This window comes from Ixodes scapularis, unplaced genomic scaffold (assembly GCF_016920785.2).
Source record: "Ixodes scapularis isolate PalLabHiFi unplaced genomic scaffold, ASM1692078v2 PGA_scaffold2__306_contigs__length_199485367, whole genome shotgun sequence".
Taxonomy (NCBI): Eukaryota; Metazoa; Arthropoda; class Arachnida; order Ixodida; family Ixodidae; genus Ixodes; species Ixodes scapularis.
Genome location: NW_024609857.1, coordinates 116,347,467 through 116,373,114, shown reverse-complemented (window position 1 = coordinate 116,373,114; position 25,648 = coordinate 116,347,467). Strand labels below are relative to the sequence as shown.

General features: G+C 49.5%; 1 protein-coding gene across 1 annotated transcript; it reads left to right on the top strand.

Moving 5' to 3' along the window:
- The first annotated feature begins 21 nt into the window (after positions 1-21).
- Positions 22-24,119, top strand: LOC115329307 (decapping and exoribonuclease protein). The gene is made up of 6 exons (XM_029990871.4): positions 22-585; positions 3,645-3,868; positions 5,351-5,582; positions 8,060-8,195; positions 17,383-17,468; positions 21,500-24,119. The coding sequence occupies exons 1-6, from the start codon at positions 191-193 to the stop codon at positions 21,615-21,617; spliced, it is 1,191 nt and encodes a 396-aa protein (XP_029846731.1). The 5' UTR covers positions 22-190; the 3' UTR covers positions 21,618-24,119.
- Positions 24,120-25,648: the final 1,529 nt, after the last annotated feature.

Here is a 25,648-nt window from a genome sequence, read left to right as displayed (position 1 = left end):
GAGGAAAACCAAAAATTAGTGCAGCCTTGGAGCTATCAAATTATTGTTTTCATTTGATCTAATTATCTAATCTTTCCAATTTTTTCATTTAAAAAAATAAAGTAAAATTGAGGGTGGCGCCAGCTGCCGCCCAATACGAAGGATATATTTAGCTACTACCGTCCATCCACTCATCAATCCAAGCGTCAAAATGGCTGTTCATGCAGACGCTGCGAAATCGAATTTACCCGATTGCGCTCTCTCCGCCGGTGGAGACTTCGTGGCTTCCTTAAACATCAATGGCATCATCGACGAAACCGAGAAGTTTCCTAGTTTCCGGGAACCGCGGGAGATCGGTCAGTTCTCCCTGGTGGGCTCCGAGCGCGAGTATAGGGAAGGCAGCGATCAGCTCAAGTACCTCCACATGCCCAGCCATCGGCACCGTCTCATGTGGGACCTGAACCGCGGCTACGAGCAGGCCATCCGCAAGGAGGAGGAGGACAGCCGCGAGAAGCTCGACAACCTACTCAGGTGGATCATGGCCAACAAGGCCAAGTTCGCCGTCAACAGTGCCGCGCAGCCAGCGCAGCCGCACGACTCCGCCAGGTAGGTACCACGCCTACTTCCCGCGCTCGACCCGCGCTACGGTAACGATCGGCTGCACCTCCAGCGAACGCCGCTTTAGCGATTGTTCGCTAAACATTCCGCGAACGAGCTTGACAGCCTTATCGTTTCCCGTAGGCTTGACTCGAAATTGGCTTGGCTCATTCCTAAACCATGTTTGATCTATCTCATAGTCTACGTGTCCAACCCCAAGAAGGCTTTGACAAGGTAACTGAGCGGAGCCGATACTGACGAAAGCCCACGTACATCCCTTGAAACGGTGATTTGTGAACTGTGGTCTCCCAAAAAGCTGTTCGCAATGTGGCAGAACCCATCCCACGTAAACACTGCTTGCTCGATTCATACATGGGGGGCTTCCAGAACAGAAAAGCATGTTTGGCCAACACCGATGTTTTTAGTTGGCCTTTGAGGGGCAGCTTGATGAAGTATGTCAGAACTTGTTTTAAGGTGTCTTTTGGTGTTCTTGCCTTGCTCGTATATCAGTGCATATAGCCTCCCATGAGAATGGAGGCAGTCTTTTGGTGGATAGCTGTAACACTGTACCATCCTAACCAATATGATCTGATACCACAGTACTGACATTGTGCCCCTATCATTGGCATGTGCCAAACGCTCTGCAGGAGAAGAAGCAGATTAATTTAAAAGAGTGCTTTGCGAAAATGTTTTTATACTTCGGGGCCAGCGTATCAGTAATAGTGTCCAAATAAGGAAGAGGGAGGGCATAGACATGTGACATGTCCTCAGTGCAGGATTGGCCGAGATGGCTCGTAGCATCCGCTGTGGTTCATCGTGAGATGAAACGGAGTATAGGGAGTATTCACATGGTGCCGCGCTTCAGTGCGAACCTGCCATCCGACATTGCCGTAGGTATTGTAGGCCGTGAGCTTCAATGCGCTTGGCATGCGTATGGAATAATGCGGAGGCGCATTTCTAACCGCCGTTCTTGACGTGTGTCGTGCAATGTTCTTGCAGCTCAGCTCCTCGCACTCGCTGTCTTTTAAAGGGGTACAGAATCGAAACTCGAAATATCCTGGAACAGTTCGAAACGGGTAAAATATAATCCATGATATCCGTAAAAAAAATAATCACACACTTTTATTTTGAGCGGATGGCTATAGTTTTCGTTCTAACCGACGAATTCTGGCGAGCATTTCACAAGCAGTCATTGAGGCGGCGCGACGCATCTCGAGATATTTTTCCGTGACGTCACACTTCCAACGTTGTGGGCCTATAAGCGGCCAAGGGTACTGCAATTATGATCGTCGTCACTAGCCAGGTTTAAGTATAAACCGCGTGGAGGCAAATTGGCGAGCGATGAGACTAGTGACAGCGACCCGATGTGCTGTCGCTCGGTCAGTTGCGCGATGAGGCAAACCGCATGAAAGCGACGGGAGAAAGCAACCAAGGCGATGAGCGATGTTTTCTAGAAATCCAAAAACCAAGCGATGCGACGAGTGACAGTGAGAAATCTCCGTCGCTCGTTGCTGATTCTCGTCGCTGTTGCCGTAGCTTGTCTCGTCGCTCATTAAATCTCTTACATGCGGTTTAGCCTTTATCAAAACGCATCACAATCCCGCCAAGTGGGAATACTCGAGGTATTGTGTAGTAGAACCGAAAAGTGTTCCAAGTGCTGCTCGTTCCTGCGCACCTTCATCAGACACGCCGGTGCCGTGGCGCTGCTCCTGATGGGCTCGTGACATGAAACATTCCAACGAAGCTTGGCCCCCCAACTACCAGGTGGTGTTGAAAAATATTTTTATTCGTCTTAAAATTGCTTTTGTTGCATTTACGGACGGAAGACAGGTACTTGTGAGCTGCTGTCATTAAGGAGACCACGTCCAAACGAAGAAATAGGCACTAAAGTTTCGCTTCCGTGGCCCTTTAATATTTGTTTATGTTGTGCTGCTATCCAGCACTACCAAGAAACCCCCTCTCCAAAGAGAAAGGGGCAGCCAGTGGGGAAGCGCAAGTCAGGCACAAGTGTCCCTGCTGGCGCCTCTGTCTCGCCGCACATGGAATGGAAGTTGGACCCTGCTGTGGAAGGGGGAGGGGGAGGGGGAGGAGGAGGAGGAGGAGGAGGAGGAGGAGGAGGAGGAGGAGGGGTTTGACAGAAGATCTCCCTAGCGTCAGTGGCAGGCGTGCATCATCCGTGGGTCTTTATGAACTAATGTAAATGAGTAATTCCCTCAAGTTGTCGTAGTGGCCGCTGCCTCACCATCAAAGTCCCCAGCTGCGCTCAGAGAGAGGATTTTCGACGCCCGGTGTCTTTTCCAACCCCAACGATAACTTTACTGCGAGCGAGCGTGCAAAAAGGTAGCTCTCCAAAGACATCTATCCTCGAGAACCTTCATAGTGGCAATGAGAGGACATGCTTGGACTAAATGTCAGCAAATTGAGTGTGCAAAACAACACGCGTAAGTATTGTTCACATACATGCGGTATACGCACTGCAACCTGTTTTACTATGTACAATTTTTAATTCAAGAAGTGTCCCTTAAATTCAAAAAAAAAAAAAGATGCGGAGTGTTATGATAGAAGTTTTTTAAAGTACGCCCCAATTTTGAATGCGTGCATATTGCGAAATTAAGACGATGTCCTTCCCTTTCAATGACAGACTTGCGAGTTACTGCCATTACTGGCTAGCAACGAGAACAGTGCACGGCAATCTGTTGGAAGTTGGTCGCTTTGAAACACCGGCTCTAACCGAGTGCTTCCTGTTGGCCGATGTCGACCGGCGGCTTCACCTGTGCCTCTCGGCGCAGCAATCGGCCAATATTCATATTTTCTGATTTCTGATGACTTGTGATCTGCTTGTTTGTTGTTTAGCCCACCACGGCACAGTTAACCCTACACAACACCTGCCGCGAATCGCAGCTTTGGATGTAGCAATGGTTGTCGAATGGCGATTTTCCTTTTCGCGAAGTGTCGCTTCGAGCAGAGCAAATACCTGCCATAATGCAGTGTTATAGCCACCTGCCAAAAGGTCGTTCCCTCAGTCGGAGAACTCATAGAGGTGACGGAGGCTCGTGAACCGTTCGCAGCCTGCACACAGACTTTGTGTGCTACCGGGGCCTGCTGACGAAGCTGGCGTGCACCCCGTACGAGGCCAAGGAGGACTGGCTGGTGGCGGCCACGCTGTTCCGGGGCACCACCTACCTGTACGCCTTCCCCACCGAGGCGGAGAAAGCACGCAACGCCGCCCAGACTCCCCGCCAGGACCGCATGACCTTCTGGGGGCGCAAGTTCGAGCAGTACATGGTCACCGGTGAGGGCATGCCGACTGGGGGGGGGGGGGGGAACCGTCGCGCCGACCTTGCCCTTCGAGTCGCCACGGCATGGTACAGACACGGGTCATGCCATGTCGCGTGACACCACGTGACCTTCCAGCGTTGCACAACATGGTCACGTGGTTAGTGTTAAGTGACCACCGTCTGCCAACATACGACGCCGTGATGCGACACCGTGACATGACGCGACACGCAAAAGATGTGTTTACCCTTCCTGTAATGTGTAATTCCACCAACGTGCTCACACTCTCTATCCCGGCCGAGGTGCCCGCAATCTGACGGAGGCTTATTGCGGAGAAGACGCCGTGTAACCGAGCTTTCGGTTGCACGTCAAAAGATCCCCAGGTGGTCGAAATTAATCCTCAGTCCTCCGCTGGGGCGTGCCAGATGCCCATCGTTGGTTTGGCACGTAAAACTCCCAAATTTTTTTGCTCACACTCTAAACACTCTGCTGAATTTTTAAAAAATACTTCCCCGCCAATTTAGTAGTTTGCTCGTTTAACACTTTGCCATAAAACAATGTCACACTCCGACAGCGGCATCACAAGGGGGGGGTGCGCAGGGACGGGTGCAGCGCCCGGGAAGGTGCAGCTGGGCAGTGAAATGGGGTTGGGGGGGAGGGAAGTGTTGCGATGGGCAACCCACCGCCTCAAGTGCTACTGACCCTAGTGACTCCACCACACTCCGAAGGCCAAAACCGTCCCTGTAACACGTTCTGCATTCAAGCATTTTTGGGGGAGTTGCAGGTGCACTGCAGTGCCGAGGCAGGGCAGTATTGGTGCTAGTGTCGGAGCTGAAATTCGGCGCCGAACGATTAGTGCCGCATCGTACATGTAAACTGGAGAAGGTCGGATCATGCGATGTAGGGCAAAGCAGGCGATGTGTCTGTGGTTCCAAGTTAATTCTGTGCTGTACGTGTGAATGGGATTTTGGCATCCGTTCAGCGTCTCCACCAAGGAGTCGACCGTAGGTCGGCCTACGAGACGTGTGGGCATGTCCGTAGCTTAGCCCCATGCGGCGGTACAAGAAACTCTGTTCAGATTGCGAGATGAAAGCACACTTTTCGTGCGAGTCTCATAAAAATATCACGTGCTCGAGAAAATTTGTCATCTGCGTAGAACCTTTATTTCTAAATTTTTTTTCGAAAAAAACGGCGAAAAAGCCCAAGATTGCACTCAATCTCGCCACCCCACCGTCTCATTCCATTTAATAAAGTCCGTCCGCTATGGTCATCGGAAGGACAAGGTGGTGTTGCGAGATCAAGTGCATGCTTCGGCTATTTTGCTGCGCTTTTCAATGGGCAGAACCCATACGAAAAGAGTTTGAAATGAAGACTCAACGCATATATCTGATTTTCTCCAGCGCCTAATATTTTGACGGGCCTACATGAAAAGCACGTTTTTCGTAGAACGTGGGGCTGATGTATCAAACTGCCGGGGTCGGGGCGACGCCCGGTGCAGGCCAGCCCGGGGTGCCACCCGACACGAACGCCCAGGTGAACGAGCGTGAAGAGTTCTGCGTGGTGGCCCGCTGCCGCCTGGAGGCGCACTCCCTGGTGCTGGGGGCCGAGGTGGACTGCCGCGACCCCCGGGCCACCCCGTCCGCCCACCGGCCGGGCTCCACCTCGGCCTACGTGGAGCTCAAGACCTCCAGGGACTGCCTCAGCGAGCGCCAGTACCAAAGCTTCTGCAGGTGCCGTGCTCCTTGCCTTCCTTCCCCCGGGGCGGTCTGCTAGTGAATGCGGCTGTTTCACCCCTAGGGTATGAGGGATTTTCGTGCCACACGACCAACTTGAAGGCAGAAAGTACCTAGCGTTGCAGCCGATCCCGTTCGGCAAAGCCCACTGTTTCCTTTAATTCTCGCTTAACTCGATCTTTTGTAGAAATAACTCTACGTGCTGCTCCTAAAGTACACGAATGCAGTTCATTTCACTTACATTGCAAACCCGTTCACCCTCTTTCCGTGTGCTAGAGTGTACTCGAATAATCGAAGTGAGCACGGACTTACTTACGGTAGTCATTTGCCCGTCTCGGTTTGTGTCGCATTGTCCAAGCTGGCGTAGCTTCCATAGTGCTCCGATGCTGTCATTTTGTCTAGCATCTCGTTCGCACGAGAGCTCATGCAAATTAGACGCAAGACGAAGCCACATGATCTCTTGGGAGTGCCGAGCCGAAGCTCCGTAAAAACTACGCTAGCTTCGACGACATAGCAGAAAGTAGTTGGTGTGGTGTCTTTTCATAGGTACCTCATGCTCACAAAGCCAGTTGTGGGACAAGAAAATCTCTCTCGCAGGGATTTTAGTTGCCGGTAGGGATACCCGCATGCACTAGCAAGCCGGCCCTGGGGTATGTTGCCTGGAATACATCTCCAACCCGGGTGAAGCCACCTGGCCCGACACTAAACAGCTTAGGTTTAAGAAAGGGAGCAACTCAAACCACAGACATCATTTGCAATTTGATGGCAGGTGCCATACGGGCCCAGCGTCCGCCGACAGGTGTCACACGCACAGTCCGGAGCGCACCGCTCCCGCGCTCTAGACGGGTTTGATGCCGATTGTACCTATATGCTGTATTATAGAATTAAGAACAAAACGAGCGTGTTGGTAACGGTAATTAGACATGAGGAAGTCTTCGTTGTCCGTCCCCCCTTTCTATGTATCTTCCTCATGTCTAATTGCTGTATTATAGTTTGCTTGTCTTGCTCTAACACACTTGTGTGAAAACACGAGCGGACGGGACATTATCAACTTTTTAAAAATGACTTTAATTCATGTTATTTTATGTTAATTCATGGAATATATAAAAAAAAAAACATTTTTATACCCAAAACTGTGCCCCTTTTTGGGGCACTGCCAATTCTTTTTTTGAAGAAAGGTGGTGACCTTAAGTGTAATGTCTCGTGGAAACTTGCTAGTTCAGGCAACAAATGCATTCTGCATTAATAAATTTGCCACCACATAAATTTAAGCTTCGAAACATTTGCAGGTGCAGAAATAAATTTTAAAAAAATCTTGTGAAAGGAAGTTTTATTACATTATCGAAGTGTACAACAGTGGGAAAGGGATTTCTTCGTTAACAGTTTATTGTTAACAGCACGGTTCAGACAAACCATGCTGTTTGATTTTTCTTTTCTTTCTCGTGTGTAAGGGGTGAGTGTACTTTTGCAGTAGTGCGCTGTAGTGTGCGTTAATATGAGCAACCAACTCGCTCAACCTGCTGTGTTAACAAAACAAAGGCTCATACACTTCCATTCAACACAAAATGGAATGTTACAGAGAAGAAAATATTTGTTGTGGCATTGCTTTATACAAAAAAAAAATCTTACATTAGCCTCAATTTAAATTAAAGGGTACCAGACCAAACAGGTTTGAAAGGGGTTTCTGATCGAAATGAATGCGCTCATCATAAACCATTTGTTGTAAGCAATACTCATGAGACCACGCTACACTTTTTCAACAAAAGAGAATTGAGTCGCTTCAAGCAAGTTCCTTGCAACTGAATGGAACATCGGCTTTAATAAAACTAGAGTGCGAAATGGATTAATCACGCACACCTGAGAAGTGAGATCTCGCATCATTTGATAAGGCCTAGCACTTGAAAAGAAACGACAAAAACTTTCACTGTTTCTCTGCTACGAGCACACTGCAAACAAGACCTGGGGACTCCGTGGCTCCCTCTTGCTTTCTCCTCTTGTAGCCCCCAAACCCCGTATCCACCGCCCCTCTCTTAACCGAGGACGTTGCGTCAGTGTACAGCAAGGGGTGCACCTCAGAGCGCGCAGTGCCAGGCCAGCGAGAAATGCCGGCCCGGTACCGTAACGTGACCCTCTTTGCATCGACAGACATACGCCGGCAGACAAGCGGGAAGTGACGGCCTCTGCGCCGGCGGCAAGGAGAAAGGTTTTTTACATTGTTTACCATACAAGACATTGAGAACACTCACCCTTATTTAATTTTGTATGGCAGCCATTTCGTCGTTGACCTAAAGGGTGCTAAGTAGATGAATTTGCACCGAATCGTAAATTAGTTTGTCAGCTAAAAATGGCAGCGAACACCCACCGGTTTCAACGCGGAGCCTTTTAAGCCAAAGCCGTAAAGACCTCCTCTGTCGTTTTTCACTTACTTTATTCCGTAAAGTGTATAGTGGCGACTTGGCGGACATTTCCGGCAGGTTCAAGCTGCTCAAGTGGTGGGCCCAGTCCTTTCTGGTGGGCATCCCCAGGGTGCTGTGCGGCTTCAGGGACGACGACGGCAAAGTGGGCACCATCGAGGAGCTGAGCGTGCGCGAGATGCCACACCGGGCCAAGGTGGGCACTCCGGCCGTTCGCCAGCGGGGGAGAGCTTTTTATGGCAGGGCCTCGGAAAAGCCCTGGAACGCGTCGAGCCGGGAAGCGACTACAGTCGAGGAGACCGGAGCCAACAGTCTAGCAGCCGCGGCTTTGAGTCTGGCGACAACTCGGTTAGGTGGCGCAAGCTACCGCCCATCGTAAAGGGTACAGCCGTTAGCACACATCCATCCACCCTTCGATGGTACGGTGCCCGGAACGTTCTCCGACTGGTGCGTTTAGCGTCCCATTCTGTCCGTGCATCGAAAGCGGTGCCAAAGCGGCAACAAGTTACGTCGCAAGGGCCGGATTGTCAGGATTGTCACGCAGTCGGATGTTGGGCTTCCGGCTGTTGGGCTCTCCACCACATCAACTCCTCTCCGTGAACTCTCCTCGTGGGGTCGGCCCATGTCCACAGAGTATGGCAAACGACGGACGGGCTGCGGCCGGTCACGTGTCGATTTTTCCGCTAAATTTAGTGGGTAAACTGAATTTATACGTGTAAGTCACGCGACACCGATTTTCCCGCTAAATCTAGCGGGGGAACTGAATTTTTGTTCAGGTCATATGACATTGTATCTGGTTTCAGTAGTTCAACTTGGTAGGCATGGGCGAATAGAGGATTTTGGGTCCGAGTCGATTTCGAAGCGAATAGTGATTTTGGACGAATAATTTCGAATCAAATAGTTTGAATAGTACAAGCAACAAATACCGCAAGATCTGTTTAAACTATAGTTTTGTATTTGCACTTATTTGGTATTAGAAGTACTGTAATTGTTAATTTCAAGTGTATTGAGTTCGGGAGCACGAAATGGTCGAAATAGTCGGAAGCTTGCGCCACCTGGCCGGAAATCCAAGCCAGAGTAAGCCAAACCTGTTTATATCGAACTAGCAAAAAAACGTCTACCAGTTTGATATAGCGGGAAAATCGATATAAAAGTCTTAATGAATTCGACTCTCAAAAATACGCTTTCTGCTGAAGTATTACACAGTGAAGTAGTCTTGCATCTTCTGCTGCTTTTTCTTCATTGCATCCGCGATAATGATATTTTCCTACGCTATTGACGGACTCCAAAATGCTGAGGCCGCTGCCTTCAATATTTGCACATTAGCGCCGAACTATGCCGAGAGCACGTAGCACGTCCGAGCAGGAGCACTTCCCCTGCAAAGCGCGGTTTTGCTCTGCAAGTTGGCTTCCCCTAAATGAGGTGTATGCATTGGGGGAAGCCAGCTTGCAAAGCAAGATGGCTTTTTTAGGGGCGAAGCTCCTTAGGGTCTAACCTTGTCCAGCGTCCGTGTTCACATCGATCGCACTGCCTCCGGGATCGGCCCACTTTTAAGAAAAGAAATATACGCCCGGGATCGGCCCACTTTTAAAAAAGAAACTTACGCCCGCACAGGGGTTCGAACTCAGTACCACTTGCTTACGAGGCAGACGTCTTAACCACTACGCTACGCTCCAATGTTGCATGTAGCCGCTCAACGTCTATACAGGAGAGGGCGCTGCAGTCAAATGCGTATATAATCGCGTTAAACTTTGCATGCATTGTCTCAACGTTTATAGCCGAGAGGGCGCTGCGGTCAAATGCTCAACTGCATATATAACCACAATCCATACCACACATTCTCTTTCTGACATGGACCGTTGACTTAAGCGGTGGAGATGCATTCCCCCGGCTTCTAGCGGATCCAAGCTGATCCGCTAGAAGAACCACTGTCTCTGCATTTTACCGACCATAAAGCAGTAATAATGAAGTCGAAACTCAACCCGGAACTCAGCACTACCTATGAGCAATAAAACAAAACAGCACCATCAGCACTACCTATGAACAATAAAATTATTATCAGCACCACCAGAGCTTCGCCCCAATCAACATCATTCATCACGTGGAGATGCGTCCATTTTTTTTTTCGGGCGGCCGCGTTAACTTTTTAAAAGAAAAAATAATATTAGGGAGTTTTAGTAGACCGTGTTTCCCCCTCCGCTAGCCCTTCGCTACGTAGAAACCGCCACTGCGCCTGCGCGCCGATGGCCCTGGCTGTAGAGTTCCGGGTAGCGGAGGGGCTTAGCGGAGGGGGAAACCTGGTCTACTAAAACTCGCTATTCTCTTTTGCGGACGGAGCGGGGAGAGGGAGCACGGAACACCCTCTCCGCTCCCTCCGCAAAAGATTTTTTTTTTTTTTCTTCCAAACAGTCAACGCAACCGCCCGGGGAAAAAAAAAGAAAAAGAGCTAGCGTGCTCTGCAAGCTGGCTTTCCCCCAATGCGACCGCTCACGTTGGGGAAAGCCAGCTTGCAGAGCAAAACGGCGCTCTTGGCAGTTCGATATATCGGTAGTGGCTGCAATGTTTGTTCAATATAACCATAGTTTTTGCTATATATTATTACTGTAAAATTGCTGTGCACGAAAATTGTTTGATTTAAGGAATCATTAGACGTAAACGGCTTCGATATTGCTGCGCGTGCAGCTGACCAAGTAGGCAGCGCGCGCGTGGCCTAACGGTTATCGCGCTTGCTTTCCACGCTGAAAGCCAGGGTTCGATTCCTGGCCGCGGAGGCACATTTTTGTTGACTCTGTAAAGTAATGTGCTGGTAAATTCGAGAACCATGTTGCTTGTTCGAGGTTGGAATGTTCTACACACCGAACCTTCTACGCCGATTATTCCAGAAGCCCACACATGTACATAAGGGGCTCCGCGTGGCGATCTGCATTCAGTCTCGCCCCAGCGTTCGACTCTGCTGTCACGCCAACTTCGACGCTCGCGACGCTCTGTTATTACCTTTTGTACCCTTTTATTTTTGGCACAAGTTCGCCACATTAAACGTTTATTTCTTGTTTATTTCTTGTTTTTGGTCACCACCCGTGACATTTTGGTGGAGGTGCTGGGTACTGCATGCCCGTGCAGCGTTCCCCTCCCAGGGCCCGCAGTGCAAGTCCGATTCCGGGCTCGGTGAGAAGACCTCTCAGCGCGGAACCTGAAACTCGGACCAGCCGCCGCACCAAGGGAGAGGATCCTGAGTACGGTTTGCTGCTGGACAAGCCCAAGCCAAAGAGGACGCCGATGGCCAACCAGTCGCAGACCCCCGCCGCTCCTGCCGTCGTCGTCCTGCCTGTCGCTCCGCGGACACCTGCTCCCTTCCTCGGCGAGATCTACGAGGACGTCGAAGATTGGATCAATTAGTACGAACGCATGGCTCGCCACAACGGGTGGAGTGACGAACAGCGCCTGCAAAACCTCTATTTTTCGCTTGAAGGAACTGCAAGGTGCTGGTTCGAAAACCATAAAGCTTCGTTGACCTCGTGGGACCTTTGCAAGAACGAGCTCACCCGAACATTCGCCAATCAACACCGAAGGGAGAGAGCCGAAGACCTGCTACAATCGAGGACCCAGGGCCCCAATGAAAGCATCACGAGCTTTGTGGAAGACGTACTTCACCTGAGCTCCCGCACCGACCCTCAGGCCACCGAGGGAAAGAAACTGCGCATTTTGATGCGTGGCGTGAAGGACGACATCTTTGGTGGACTTGTACGCAACCCCCCGACGACCGTTCAAGGGTTTGTCACGGAGGTGACGAACATCGAGCGTGCTCTACAGGCCCGAGCCAGCCACTACCAGAGGCTACCCAGCGTCAGCGCAGTTCAGCAGTCCCCCTGCGACCTTGCCCACGGCATCCCGGGCATCCGAGAGCTCATTCGCAAGGTCGTCCGGGAGGAGCTTAAGAAGCTTCTGCCGATCGCTGAGCGCCCGGCCTCAATTTCCATTGCTGCGGTTGTTCGGGACGAGGGTCAGCGAGCGTTCATTCCGGAAGCCCCTGTCACCGTGGCCGCAGCCGATGAGCCGGCGCTGACCTACGCCGCAGTGGCCCGGCGACCGCCGCCAACGCCTCAACATTACCCCGTGGTGCCACGACGAGACCCACCAACGCAGGCGTACTCCCACGCAACAACGATGGACGTCAGCACATTCACCCAGAGCAACCTGCGGCGAGGAAGACAGACGTCTGGAGGACGGCCGACCGACGCCCGCTGTGCTACCACTGCGGGGAAGCTGACCATGTGTATCGCCGATGCCCATACCGACGACTCGGGCTGCGCGGATTCCACCCAAACGACCCGCGTCCCCAGTATGGTGAACGCCCGCGGGAGATCGACGAGTATCTGCCACGACCTCAACCCCCGAGCCTGCGTCCCGCCGAGAGTTCCGGTCGCCTTCACCACGACGTCCAGCTTCGCCGATGCACCGACCCCGACGTGAAAGCCTGTCGCCCCTCGCTCCACGCCAGGGAAACTAGGCACGGCAACCCCTGGAAGTGGAGTTGCCGAAAACGACCGACGCCAAGATCCTCCAGAAACGTCGGAGGGCCTCCACTCGAACGCTACCGGAGACCGAAACGACGCTCCTGAAACGGTGTCCAACAACCTAAACGTCATCATCGACGGCCACGATGCATCGGCACTCGTGGACGCCGGAGCAGACTACTCAGTCTTGAGTGGGAGGCTCTCCCGCCGCCTTCGAAAAGTCACGACTCCGTGGGATGGACCTCAGATACGAACCGCCGAAGGGCACCTCATCACACCAGTCGGGAGGTGCACTGCTCGCGTCGAGATCCACGGTGAGACGTGCCCTGTGAAGTTCGTCGTTCTGCAAGACTGTTCAAGGGACGTTATCCTCGGAATGGACTTTCTCTGCGAGTATGGCGCCGTCATCGACCTCGCGGCAAACCAGTTGACGCTTCGAAAGCCCGTTGTGCCGCCAGTGGAGATCAACACGACGTCAACCGCGATCCGAGTTATCGCCGACCATGTGAACCTACCGCCGCGGTCGAGTGTTTTCGTCACCATTATAACCGACGCAGCCATGCACGGTGAAGCTCTTCTGGAAGGCAGCGTCCAACTGCTCCTCGAAAAAGGAATTGGTGTCACAAGAGGCGTGAAGGATCTCCAAGAAAGACGTACAACTGTTCTTGTGACGAACTTTCGAGAGGAGCCGCAGCACCTAACGAAGGGTACCACCGTGGGCCACATCGAGGGGCTTCAGGCGCCAGCCATGGTCACCGCAATCTCCGAGGAAACCTTGTCGCCACAGCAGAAGAGCACGACGCCGCCGCCGCTCAACATCGACCCCGAGCTCCCAGCTCCGAAGCGCCGGCAACTGGTTGACCTCCTCACCGAATACAGTGACTGTTTTGCCACGACATCGAAAGTTTGCCAAAAATGGCGAAATATCGCATTATTACTGACGACCACGCACTCCCTGTCCACCAGTCGCCGTATAGAGTCTCCTTAAAGGAAAGGAAAGTGATTCAAGATCAAGTTCAGGAGATGCTCGACGACGACATCATTCAACCCTCAAGAAGTCCATAGGCGTCCCCAGTCGTCCTTGTAAAGAAGGATGGGACCCTGCGGTTCTGCGTGGACTATCGTCGACTGAACGCTGTGATGAAGAAGGATGTCTATCCGCTCCCCCGCATCGACGATACGTTAGACCGACTGCGCCACTCCCGATACTTTTCGTCGATGGACCTGAAGAGTGGTTACTTGCAGATTGAAGCCGACGAACGTGACCGGGAGAAAACTGCCTTCGTCACTCCCGACGGACTGTACGAATTCAAAGTGATGCCGTTCGGACTTTGTACAGCACCACCCGCCTTCCAGCGCGTCATGGACACTGTGCTGGCAGGTCTGAAATGGCAGAGCTGCCTCGTCTACCTGGACGATGTCGTGGTATTCTCACGAGATTTCGACGAACACTTCAGACGACTTAGAGCCGTGATTCAAGCCATCAAGACCGCCGGCCTGTCACTCAAGCCAACAAAGTTTCGGTTCGCCTATGGGGAACTAAAGTTCCTCGGCCCCGTCGTGTACAACAAAGGTGTTCTACCTGACCCCGAGAAAACCCGCGCCGTAGCTGCATTTGCGTCGCCGTTTGACAAAAAGGCAGTAAGAAGATTTCTCGGACTCTGTACCTATTACAGGCGCTTTGTTCGAGACTTCGCCAAACTATCCGCACCGCCGACACACCTCACGAAGGACGCTGTAAAGTTCGAGTGGACAGAAGAACACCAAAGGTCATTTGACGAGCTCAAACGAAGACTCCAGACGCCCCCGATTCTTGGCCATTGCGACCAGTTTGCTGAAACAGAGATCCACACCAACGCCAGTAACACCGGACTGGGTGCGGTACTAGTCCAAGTGCAGGACGGTGCAGAGTGAGTTATCGGATACGCAAGTCGGACGCTGTCTAACGCGGAGAGGAACTATTCAACGACTGAAAAGGAGTGCCTCGTTGTCGTCTGGGCAATAACAAAGTTTCGCTCATATTTGTATGGAAGTCCTTTTCGCGTGGTCACAGACCACCACTCGCTCTGCTGGCTGGCGAATCTGAAGGACCCCTCCGGACGCCTCGTTCGGTGGAGCCTACGACTGCAGGAGTTCAATATGGACCGTGGTGTACAAGTCCGGCCGGAAGCACAATGATGCCGACTGCCTGTCGAGGGCCCCAGTCGAGGCCGGTCCTTCCTGCACCAAAGAGGACGACGATGAGTATTTCCTCGGCGCTCTGGATGTCAGCGACATGGCAGCACTCCAGCGAGACGACCCTGAGCTGCGAGCACTTATCGAGCACCTAGAGGGACAAGGAAGCGCCGTTCCGCGCGGTTTTGTACAAACACTGCCAATCTTCTCTATCCGACAAGGTGTGCTCTACAAGAACTTCAGCGACAACAGCACGGCGTGACTGTTAGTGGTCCCTTCCAGTCTTCAAGAAGAAATGTTTCAAGCCTGCCACGATGACCCGGCGGCGGGACACCTTGGTTACAGCAGGACTCTTGCCAGGATACGTGAAAAGTACTACTGGCCCAAGCTTGCGAGGACAGTGCACCACTACACCCGATCTTGCCACGAGTGTCAACGACGGAAGAAGCCACCGACGAGACCGGCAGGACTTCTTCAGCCTATTGCGCCACCATCTGCCCCATTCCAGCAAATCGGTATGGATTTACTCGGACCTTTCCCACCGTTGACGCAAGGAAACCGATGGATCATCGTCACAACCGATTATCTCGCGCGGTACACCGAGACAAAAGCCCTTCCATCAGGAACGGCTGTTGAAGTCTGGAAGTTTTTCATCGAGTCCATCGTCCTCCGGCACGGCGCTCCCGAAGTACTGATCTCAGGCCGTGGATCATCATTCATGGCCCAGCTGACGCAGGAAGTCCTTCGTCTCAGCCACACCAGCCATCGTCGCACCACGGCGTACCACCCACAGACCAACGGGCTAACGGAGAGACTCAACAAGACCATCGCCGACATGATCTCCATGTACGTCGACGTGGAGCACAAGACATGGGACGAGGTGTTGCCGTACGTCTCATTTGCCTATAACACGGCCGTACAAGAGACCACCAGAGTGACACCCTTTCAACTGGTGCATGGGTGCAAGGTAACGACTGCTGGACGCTATGTTACCCCACGAACCGGCAGTCGACGCAAGCGACGACACCCAGGTGGTTGCCCAAAGGGCAGAAGAAGTCCGTCAGCTCGCCAGACTCTGGATTAAGGCTCAACAACGTGTCGACACTGGCCGCTACAACCTTCGTCGTCGGGACATCCACTTCCAGCCCGGAGAGAGGGTGTGGGTGTGGACACCGATCCGCCGCTGTGATCTCAGCGAGAAACTCCTGAAGCGCTACTTTGGACCCTACAAAGTGTTTTGTCGACTCGGGGATCTGAACTACGAGGTGATGCCCGACGGAACACGGACTTCGTCACGCCGCCCTCCACGACCAGAAGTCGTCCACGACGTCGTGCGACTGAAGCCGTACTACGCTCGATAGGACTGTGGACCTTATGTGTTCCAAATGACTCTTTAGTTTACCATTCTTTTTATTTGTTTTGTTTCGTTTTTGGGTTGCATCGGGACGATGCACTTTTTAAAGGGGGGAGTAATGCCGCGCGGTAGCTGGCCAAGTAGGCAGCGCGCGCGTGGCCTAACGGTTATCGCGCTTGCTTTCCACGCTGAAAGCCAGGGTTCGATTCCTGGCCGTGAAGGCACATTTTTGTTGACTTTGTAAAGTAATGTTCTGGTAAATTCGAGAACCATGTTGCTTGTTCGAGTTCGGAATGTTCTACACACCGAACCTTCTACGCCGATTATTCCAGAAGCCCACACATGTACATAAGGGGCTCCGCGTGGCGATCTGCATTCAGTCTCGCCCCAGCATTCGACTCTGCTGTCACGCCGACATCGACGCCCGCGACGCTCTGTTATTACCTTTTGTACTATTTTTGGCACAAGTTTGCCAGATTAAACGTTTATTTCTTCTTGTTTATTTATTGTTTTTGGTCACCACCCGTGACAATATAGTCAGGTTTGGCTGTATCTAGAAAGGTCGAATAATTCTATTTGTTGAATAATTTGATATTGTCGAATACTTAACTTTGATTCGAAGCGAATGCCGAATAGAACAGAATCCGATTGGCTATTCGTAATAACCGAATATTCGCCCATCCTTACAACTTAAAGTTAAGTAGAGATAGCTATAATTAGCTTGCCCACTCTTCTCCACCCTGCCTTGTTCCCGTCCAGTACCAATGTCTCCTAGATAACAGTTTGTTTACTAATTTCAGTAGCTGAACTTGGAGCTAAATAGAGATAGCTATTCTAGCTTGCCTACTCTTCTCCCTCCTCCTGCCTTGCTCCCGTCCAGTCCCAATGTCTCCTAGATAGCGAAGCCATAATGCTGGAGTTTCCGTGTCACCTATGAGAGCCCGGCGTGGGAGCTCAAATTGGTCACAAGTGCTGTATGAGGAATTGGCTCTGTTCTCGTGTTCAGTCGGTGGCCCCCCTCTGCTATACTTCGTTTCACAATAACTCGGCGAACCATGGAAGCTGTGGCCCCCGCGACCCAGTTGCGTCGGAGCCACGAGAACACCCGACGGTCAACACAAACGCTCCCGTTACGTAGCGTCACATGCCTCACTCCAACGCTCTTCATGGGTCGTGGGCACTGAAGCCTCCACAGTCCGCCAAGTTGTCGTGAAACAGAGTATAGATGACATAAAAACCTCAGCACTATGACTTTCTTATCTAGACATTGCCCAACATCATTACTACAGTTCGGTGTGTGCAACTGGTGTGTGCAGCACTTGCTCGTGCATTTTCTCCAGGGACTGTGGTCAGGAGCCGTCTGCATGAACTTCTGCAATCGGATGCTGTCCTTTATCAAGAAGTGTGTCACGGAGGACGACCCCAAGTGAGTGAGGCACCGGTCGCAGTTTCGGTGTCCTGCCCGATGGGTGTTGTTGCCACCTACCAGTTTGCTTCAAAAAGCAGCTGCAAGAACAAAAAAAAAGAACACTTTCTTTTTTTTTGTGTGTTACATCCTGCGTGCCAATGATTATTTGGCGTTCAACAGGAGCAAAATGAGATGCGAGAAATTAATCACTCTTGTTGAGGAGTTCGCGGTGCGGTTGCTGCAACAATATTTGAGGATTCCAAATTTTTTAAGCTGTTCGTTTTCAGAGACTGTAGGTACATTGATAGAATGGTTTGTTACCTAGGCTTTGTACACTGTGTGCATATATAATTGCTGAGAAATTTTTCCCCCAGCTTTGAATAGTAATTTGTTCATAATGACAAGAACTGTATGCTGCAAAATCCCGAGCAAGCGCCCACTCAAAATTTTGAGATATAATCGTGTAAAAGTGGGGGATGAATGCTCCTTAGGTCCTTAGGTTTGCACATCTTCATTGCTTTATGTGGTGCAAAAATGGATCATCTGAACGGGCAACTAAGTTATATTAGCTGAACATAGAGTTTTGTAGTAATTGTGTTGTGTGTATGTTTATGCAGCCAGAAGTTAGTCTGCCTCAACGGGCGACTTGTCTCTTAGCTGTAGGTGAGCAATTTAGCCAGTGCAGTACGACCACTAGCCTGGGTCTTCAATGTGTACCACGCAGTAGTGACAGACGACTGCATGCCAGTACGATGCTCATCCAGATTGAGACGGGCAGGTGTGGGGATTGAACCCAGGATTTCTGGGTTCCGCGGAGTGAGCTTTCGCTCCATGTTATTAGTAGAGTTTGGTGGCCGAGCACATTAATGTGCCGACGCTCGACATGTCGCAGAGTTCAGAGTCTGTGATGTAGATTGGGATATCAGGAGTTAAATTACCACTTTTGCCAGTTCCAATAGGCCTGTTTGTGCAATCACTGCCGAGCAATGCATGGGAGCTCCTTCGAAACGCGGATGGTTGCATTCTGATTAAGGTTTTTGCCATACATTAAGCCCAGTCCATTCTGTAGAATACCTTCATAATACTCTATCAGTCTTTCTTGGCAATCTGATTGGTTTTGAGAACTCATAAGCTCCGCTTCCTTACCTCTGCTCTCTGCTCTTCTGTGCTTCACTGAGCCATAGTAGCAGTACAAAGGTTGTGAACGTTGCAATAGCTTCTATGCTGATTCATATGGGACACTTTGTGAACTGCGTCATGCTCTTTGCAGGTGGCCATGGCAAGTGTCGATGGGAAGGGTTGGGGGGGTTATTCCCCCATTTCAGTACAGAGTAACTGCTAGGGTGACTCTATGTCCCTCTCTTTAAGAGAGGCCACTCTTTGAAGTTTCCTGTACAAGGATCATGTGAAGGGCTAGTTGGTTATATATTACGAATTTAAAAGTAGCGCTAAAGACGAGGACAAGTAGAAGACACAGACACGGACAGGCGCTGACTCGCAACTGATATTCAGTGAAGAATAAAAGGAAGATAAAGCAGAAGTGCAAGGACATATACGAAATGAAAAAGAAGACTAACCAAAACGAAAGAAAGCAACAATTATTTTTGACTTCAAAATGAAGAAATAAGAAAAAAGTATGGTAAAAATTAAAAAAATTTCACTAAAAAAATTCAAATGAAAACCTACTCCAATTAAATGAAAGAAAGAGGAAGAAGAGGACTCTGAAAATTAATCTAGTTAAACAAAGTTCTCACACAGAATATTGTAAGTAGTGCAATTCCTTCGCCGATAAGGCTACCGACGGTGCACTGACGCATGTATCCCCTTAGCTGCTGTGACTTGTGCCTCATAAATTTCTCTTGTTCTTTGATCACTGAACTTCCTTAGGATTTTTGTTCGATGGAATAGAGGAGTACACTTGCAATCTCGTACATATAGAGCAAGATGTCCCGCCGGTGAAGACTTAAGAGACAGTGCATGCTCTCGCAATCTCATGTTGACACACCGGCCCAGTCTGACCCACGTACACCTTCCCACACGAGAATAAAATCTCGTATACTACGCCTCTAAGGCAGTTCACAAACTTATTGACATGCTTGACATCACATTTGTCCTGTTTGTCGTGTTGGGAATTGATTTTCGGCCACAGCCTTTTCAACTTGTCAGGTGCAGAAAGCACCACCCTGACATCAAACCTGTTGGCTACCTTTTTCAAGTTATGTGATATGGAATGAATGTACAGCACTATGGCTGGTCGGCTCCTCTTCTCTTTGTTTCGGTCTTGTATTTTTTCGTGCATTTCATGCATGCAACTCACCAAAAGAGGAATCGTGACCAATTGCTTAAGAGCGGCGTTAAACAAGTCGTGTCACCATTCAGCCGGAGAGAGCTTCACCAACCAAATCCAGCGACTGCAAAGCTCGGGATACCCCGAGTCCATCTTGACGGATGTGGCAGAAAATATATTAATGCATGAAAAAATACAAGACCGAAACAAAGAGAAGAGGAGCCAAGGTAGCCAACACGTTTGATGTCAGGATGGTGCTTTCTGCACCTGACAAGTTGAAAAGGCTGTGCCCGAAAATCAATTCCCAACACGACAAACAGGACAAATGCGATGTCAAGCATGTCAATAAGTTTGTGAACTGCCTTAGAGGCGTAGTATATGAGATTTTATTCTCGTGTGGGAAGGTGTACGTGGGTCAGACTGGGCCGGTGTGTCAACATGAGATTGCAAGAGCATGCACTGTCTCTTAAGTTTTCACCGGCGGGACATCTTGCTCTATATGTACGAGATTGCAAGTGTACTCCTCTATTCCATCGAACAAAAATCCTAAGGAAGTTCAGTGATCAAAGAACAAGAGAAATTTATGAGGCACAAGTCATAGCAGCTAAGGGGATACATGCATCAGTGCACCGTCGGTAGCCTTATCGGCGAAGGAATTGCACTACTTCCAATATTTTGTGTGAGAACTTTGTTTAACTAGATTAATTTTCAGAGTCCTCTTCTTCCTCTTTCTTTTTTTTTTTCTTTCATTTAATTGGAGTAGGCTTTCATTTGAATTTTTTTTGTGAATTTTTTTTAATTTTTACCGTACTTTTTTCTTATTTCTTAATTTTGAAGTCAAAAACAATTGTTGCTTTCTTTCGCTTTGGTTAGTCTTCTTTTTCATTTCGTATATGTCCTTGCACGTCTGCTTTATCATATTTTTATTCTTCATTAAATATCAGTTGCGAGTCAGCGCCTGTCCGTGTCTGTGTCTTCTACTTGTCCTCGTCTTTAGCGCTACTTTTAAATTCATGAAGTTTCCTGGTGGCGATGGCACGTACCTGCAGAAAAAATTTGAAACAAATTAGCCGGTAACCAGGGTTTTCCCCACAGTGGGCGACAGTGGTTTTGCCGCCCACTAGTCTGGCCGACTGGCCATCTGCTATGTCCAGCCTGCCCCTATATTCTGCTTCCGCTGGACAAGGCAATGCCGATTTCGAAAATGCACGACGCCCCCAATTGTCATGTTTGGCAGACTTGTGTAGCATTACACAACAGAACTGCATAACCCTCACAAACAAAATCGCTGCTGTGCGGCAGAGAAAGTGCCGAGAACACCAAAAGTTGCATCATTCTCCTCCTCCTCCTCCCCCACAACAGCCTGGAAATTGACAGATGTCCTAAGATATTGAGGTGGGATAGTTGGATATGCATGATATAAAGTTAGCGGTTGTCTTGTGTACATGTTCTCTCCCCTGTCCTTTGTCTAACCTTTGCGCTATTGAATTTTTATATCTTGACAAATGTCCACATCTTAGAAAGGTCTGGGGAGAACCTTGCCGGTAGTCAAACGTTGCCGTGGCGCAGAAAGTGCCAGGAAGTAGCTTGTGGTGGGCGGTGCTCTTTCACGCGCACCAGTACAAAAAATTAAAAATGTGCGTTGGGAGCATACAGTCAGAGGAGATCACCCTAACCAAGGTGCACGTGGGGGTGCCCGAAGTAACCCCCCGTTGTTCCTCGACACGACCGGTTCAACTTTCACTCTGTGTGTCCTTTGCAGAGTGGTGCACCTGTTCCGCTTCCTGCCCTCCTCTCGCGACGTGGTCTGCACGAGACTCCCAAAGCCGGGAGACTTCCAAATCCTGCCTCCCTGGTACCTCGACTCCTTTGGCCTCTGACCAGCGCCACCTGGAGGCTAGAATTGCAGCCCTGCGATCGTGTCCAGTGCTCCGTGTTGGTGGGTCCTGCAGAAACCCAGCCGCAGCGTTCCGGCCAAGCAAGTCCAAAGTGCTGTCTGAAAACACTACCGCGCGGCACCTGCATCGTGGCTACAAGGACAACGAAAAATCAATGCGCCGGTTTTTTCGTCTGGTCTCAGCACGTCCACCGCAAAAACGATCATTGTCGCGTCGATTGAGCGTGTTGCAACCTATTGGTGGGTCAGCCAAAGTCCTGTTGCTGCATGTTGGGAGTCCTAGCTCTGTTGAACATCCTTCGTGCACAGCACAATAAATGGCAGTTTTAGAGCTGCATGGCATGAGCCAGGCGATTTTACGTTGGAAATTAAAAAATAACAGCGGTGAGCAGTTTTCATGCCGACAACAAAGCGAGGCTCCGCTACACCGCGAAAATTAACTGCAGGCGATATTGCCAGTCATCTGCTGTCGTAGTTTTCTACACTGCACTGTCGCAGTGCACAAACCTGCAATCTGCGACAGTGCAGGTTTGATTTTTCTCGCTGGACAACGGCAGGTTTCATAAAAAAATAAATCTGCAATCAATAATCGTCCAAAGTAGCCCCCGGAACAAGAAGATGGGAACCTCCGACTTGTCTCACTGTAACTGTGTTTGCAACACCGCAGTGAAGCATGTGGCAAATGTTACCACACCAATCGTTCATCGCCGCTCCCAACCTCCGTCGATTGGGGCGCTACCTCTAGCTCTCTTTCTTTTGGCACAAAGCAGTGCCCAGGCTGCGAGGGTTCTGCTCATGGTTCCTGCCTCTTCCAGCAGAGGGCAAAACATCCTACAGCGAGGAAATTGGAAAAAAGTGATAGCTCGGTGGACCTAGCTTCACTTTTGCTGGGTGCATTTCGACTGCCCTAACAGCATGCAAAGATCAAGCATTGTTTCTGGAAGTTCAATACAGAAAGAGAGCAACACCGAAGCACCTTCAAAGACGCAACTTTTAGGCCCATGGTCCGTCGCAGAACAGGAAGACCTGTGGGGGAGGAATCTCGAAGCACGGTGAAGGGCAAGTGTAGCTTTACACGGAAGGGGCATTTCGAGGCGAATAATTTGTGCTGAAATTTTAAGACTCACTTGTACTCAAATAAATCAGGAGTCGGCAACTCTCATGTTTGGGCTGGGATAGAGAGATTGATTCACCGTTTTGCTGCCACGAGCTCTTGAAAGTTTAATGCATTGAGCCAACTTGCTAAAGGCACATTTAATGATTGTTTGCACATCAGATTGAATATGTTTCTTAGATGTACTTGCATGTCTGCTTCATAACTGCTGGGGTTGTTTCATAGAAAGCTTTCCATTTCCACCCTGAATGGCTTGGTTCTGTTTTCTACCCTCACAGAGATATGCTGTACAAACAAGCAATTTTCTGCATTGCTTCAAATTATTTTTGCCTCTGCAACGGGCACAATGTAAATAGCATTACTAAGAATTTACTCAAATTATTTAACGACATTCGAGGCTCAGCTTTTTGTACCACGCACTTTAGTGGAAGGAAAATGAATCTGCCGATTTTGCGTAGCGGAAAAGAATTCATTACACATTTCATTTCCCATGTGGGGAGGCACCATCAGTATAGTACTACATACGCCAGTGAGAGAGTCCGGGACTGCGCAGTCTTATTTATCGGTAATGTCCGTACACACCACAGTTTTTGTGGCAACCTGACCCATCCCCACAGAAGAACCCCAGTTGCTGGAGTTTCATTGGGACCTGCCTCTTTTCCTCTTTGACAATGCCTCCAACACGGGAAGCAAAATGCCTCACGAATGTCTTCCGTTACATGAAGTCCACACGTATACATATTTTTCTCGTGGTATCTCTCGGCTTTAGGAGTGTTTTCGAGCTTCAGCAGATGACATATTTATGGTTTAATCAATCTTCACTTGTTTCTGGCCAGTCGTTTCGGTATATCGCGTCGGCACATTGGACCGCATAAATGTTTTTCTTCGTTCCGCACACCGCAATTTTCCATAGGGATGTACTCAGGTGGTGGTTGTGTCTTGCCCGTCTTCCAAGATGGAACACGCTTAGGCATCTTTCGATATGCTGAGAGAGGCCTTTGTCCATACATTGTTCCTGACTGCTCTTTGGGACGTGCATGACTAGTTGTCCTTATGGAGAATTTTCAAACGACTGCGCTTATTCCAGATGCGACACCCTGTGCACGAAGTCAAAGACACTGAAGGTTACTACGTATCTGATTGAGCCTAGGCGAACAAATGATCGAATATCTAGCATTGCGATCAGTGCAACTTCAACCCGAAAACTACCTTTGCCGTTTGTCACAAAGTTGTGAAGCTGCCTTGCTCGGTATGGTTTTTTTTCTGACTTTCTCCCTTTTTTGTGCTCACATGACTTGCTGTTTGTATGGTTGGTTCCTTGGCTTCCTCTCGACAACATGGAGAAAATAAAGGTTTGATTGAAAGATTCAAGCACATGCAGTTGTGTGTGTCACGAGAAGAAGATAAAATTCTTATTTTCCCACAAACGAGGGTCTCGTTAAGCCTGCTTTTTTTTCAGATAACGAAGATGGCTCGAGCCTCCGAGGAGTTTACTTTTAACAAACTGGCCGACTTTCCTTGCCCAGAAATGGAGGGCTAGCTTTTAAAAAAATATTGTAGCTATTTTTCAATATGAGTGCCTCAAGGTAATTTAGAAATGATACATAGACATATCCAGGGTTCTTACAGGTTCACAGGAATAATTTCATCCACCATTTTGTGCTTATGACCTGTCTTGCACATGCCAAAGGCAAGCATTCCAAGGATTCACTTGGCACTCTAAAATGTGAACTGCACAGAGGCTTATAGGTCTCGTTACGGTGACATCAAACAACAGAATTGCAGATTAATGTCAATACACCTCGGAAACTTTTTCGGTCACTTCTGAACATTCTAACACACTTCGTTAACAGCTGTTTTATTTTAGATTCCTGTTGCATTTGCACTTCTCTGCAATACTTTTTAATGACATTTGTTGGCAAATCTGTGGTTCAGCAGTTACACACAACATTTTTAAATTAAAGCAGTGCCTAATCAGAGATGCATAAACCTTTTACCCTGACCCTTTAACCAATGAATTGAACAAGGAAGATGGCAAGTTAGAAATTTTTTTAAAATAGTATTTTCATTTCGTCATGTGGCAATTTCCCAAAAATCTCGTGATCCGTTTGCCCATTAATATTTTCATCATTCCTTAGTGGAACATACGATGGGTGTGCATGGAACATCACTCTTGGGTAGGGTGCTTCTGCCCAAAACTTTCACGCTCTAGGAAAACGACACGGCTTAGAATGCAAATGCAAACTTTCCGGCTTGCACGGGTGGAGCCCACTTTTATGGACATTGTGACAGCCAACGGAATCCTTTGAGCAAGATGTTTCACTGCTCGTGCACATCTAACTGTGAGCAAGACATTTAGCCACAGTACCGGCACAATAACCTTGAAGCAGATTAACATTTGCACTGGCAGACGCGTTTCTTAGCAGACGCCCGTCGTTATCGTAGCACTCAATAGGTAGCTCCAACTAACAGCTCCCATGTTACAGGAACCTACTGGAAGTCTGCCATATAGTAAAGGCTGGTTGACACTTGCAAATGCTTACGAGTGAGTGCCACAAAACCTTTTGGGATCTCTTGCGAGAAAGCACATCGTGTTGGAGGGCTGTGGAGCACTGGCATTTCCTTTTTTCAAATAGTGCGCACATTTAATCTCGCAAATGCTGCGAAACCTTCGCTCTAGTGAAATGCCGCAAAACCTTTACTCTAGTGAAATGCCGTTCTAGGGTCGCCCTATTGGCACTGCCAGCATATTCTCTCGTAGCAAGAGATTGCAAAAACTCCGTCGTAAATAAATGCAAGCATGTGAATGGGCCTCAACAGCCACATTTAAAGCTCAAAGCGCAACTTGCCATAGGATACTTGCACGAGACTATGATGCAGTGCCGCTCCTGGCACGAAAT

What these genes read in the sequence shown, in the direction of transcription:
- LOC115329307 (XM_029990871.4), top strand. Translation starts at nt 191, where the DNA reads ATGGCTGTTCATGCAGACGCTGCGAAATCGAATTTACCCGATTGCGCT. An exon ending in CAGCCGCACGACTCCGCCAG is followed by an intron (nt 586 to 3,644) that starts GTAGGTACCACG and finishes AACCGTTCGCAG; the next exon opens with CCTGCACACAGACTTTGTGT. An exon ending in AGATGCCACACCGGGCCAAG is followed by an intron (nt 8,196 to 17,382) that starts GTGGGCACTCCG and finishes CATTTTCTCCAG; the next exon opens with GGACTGTGGTCAGGAGCCGT.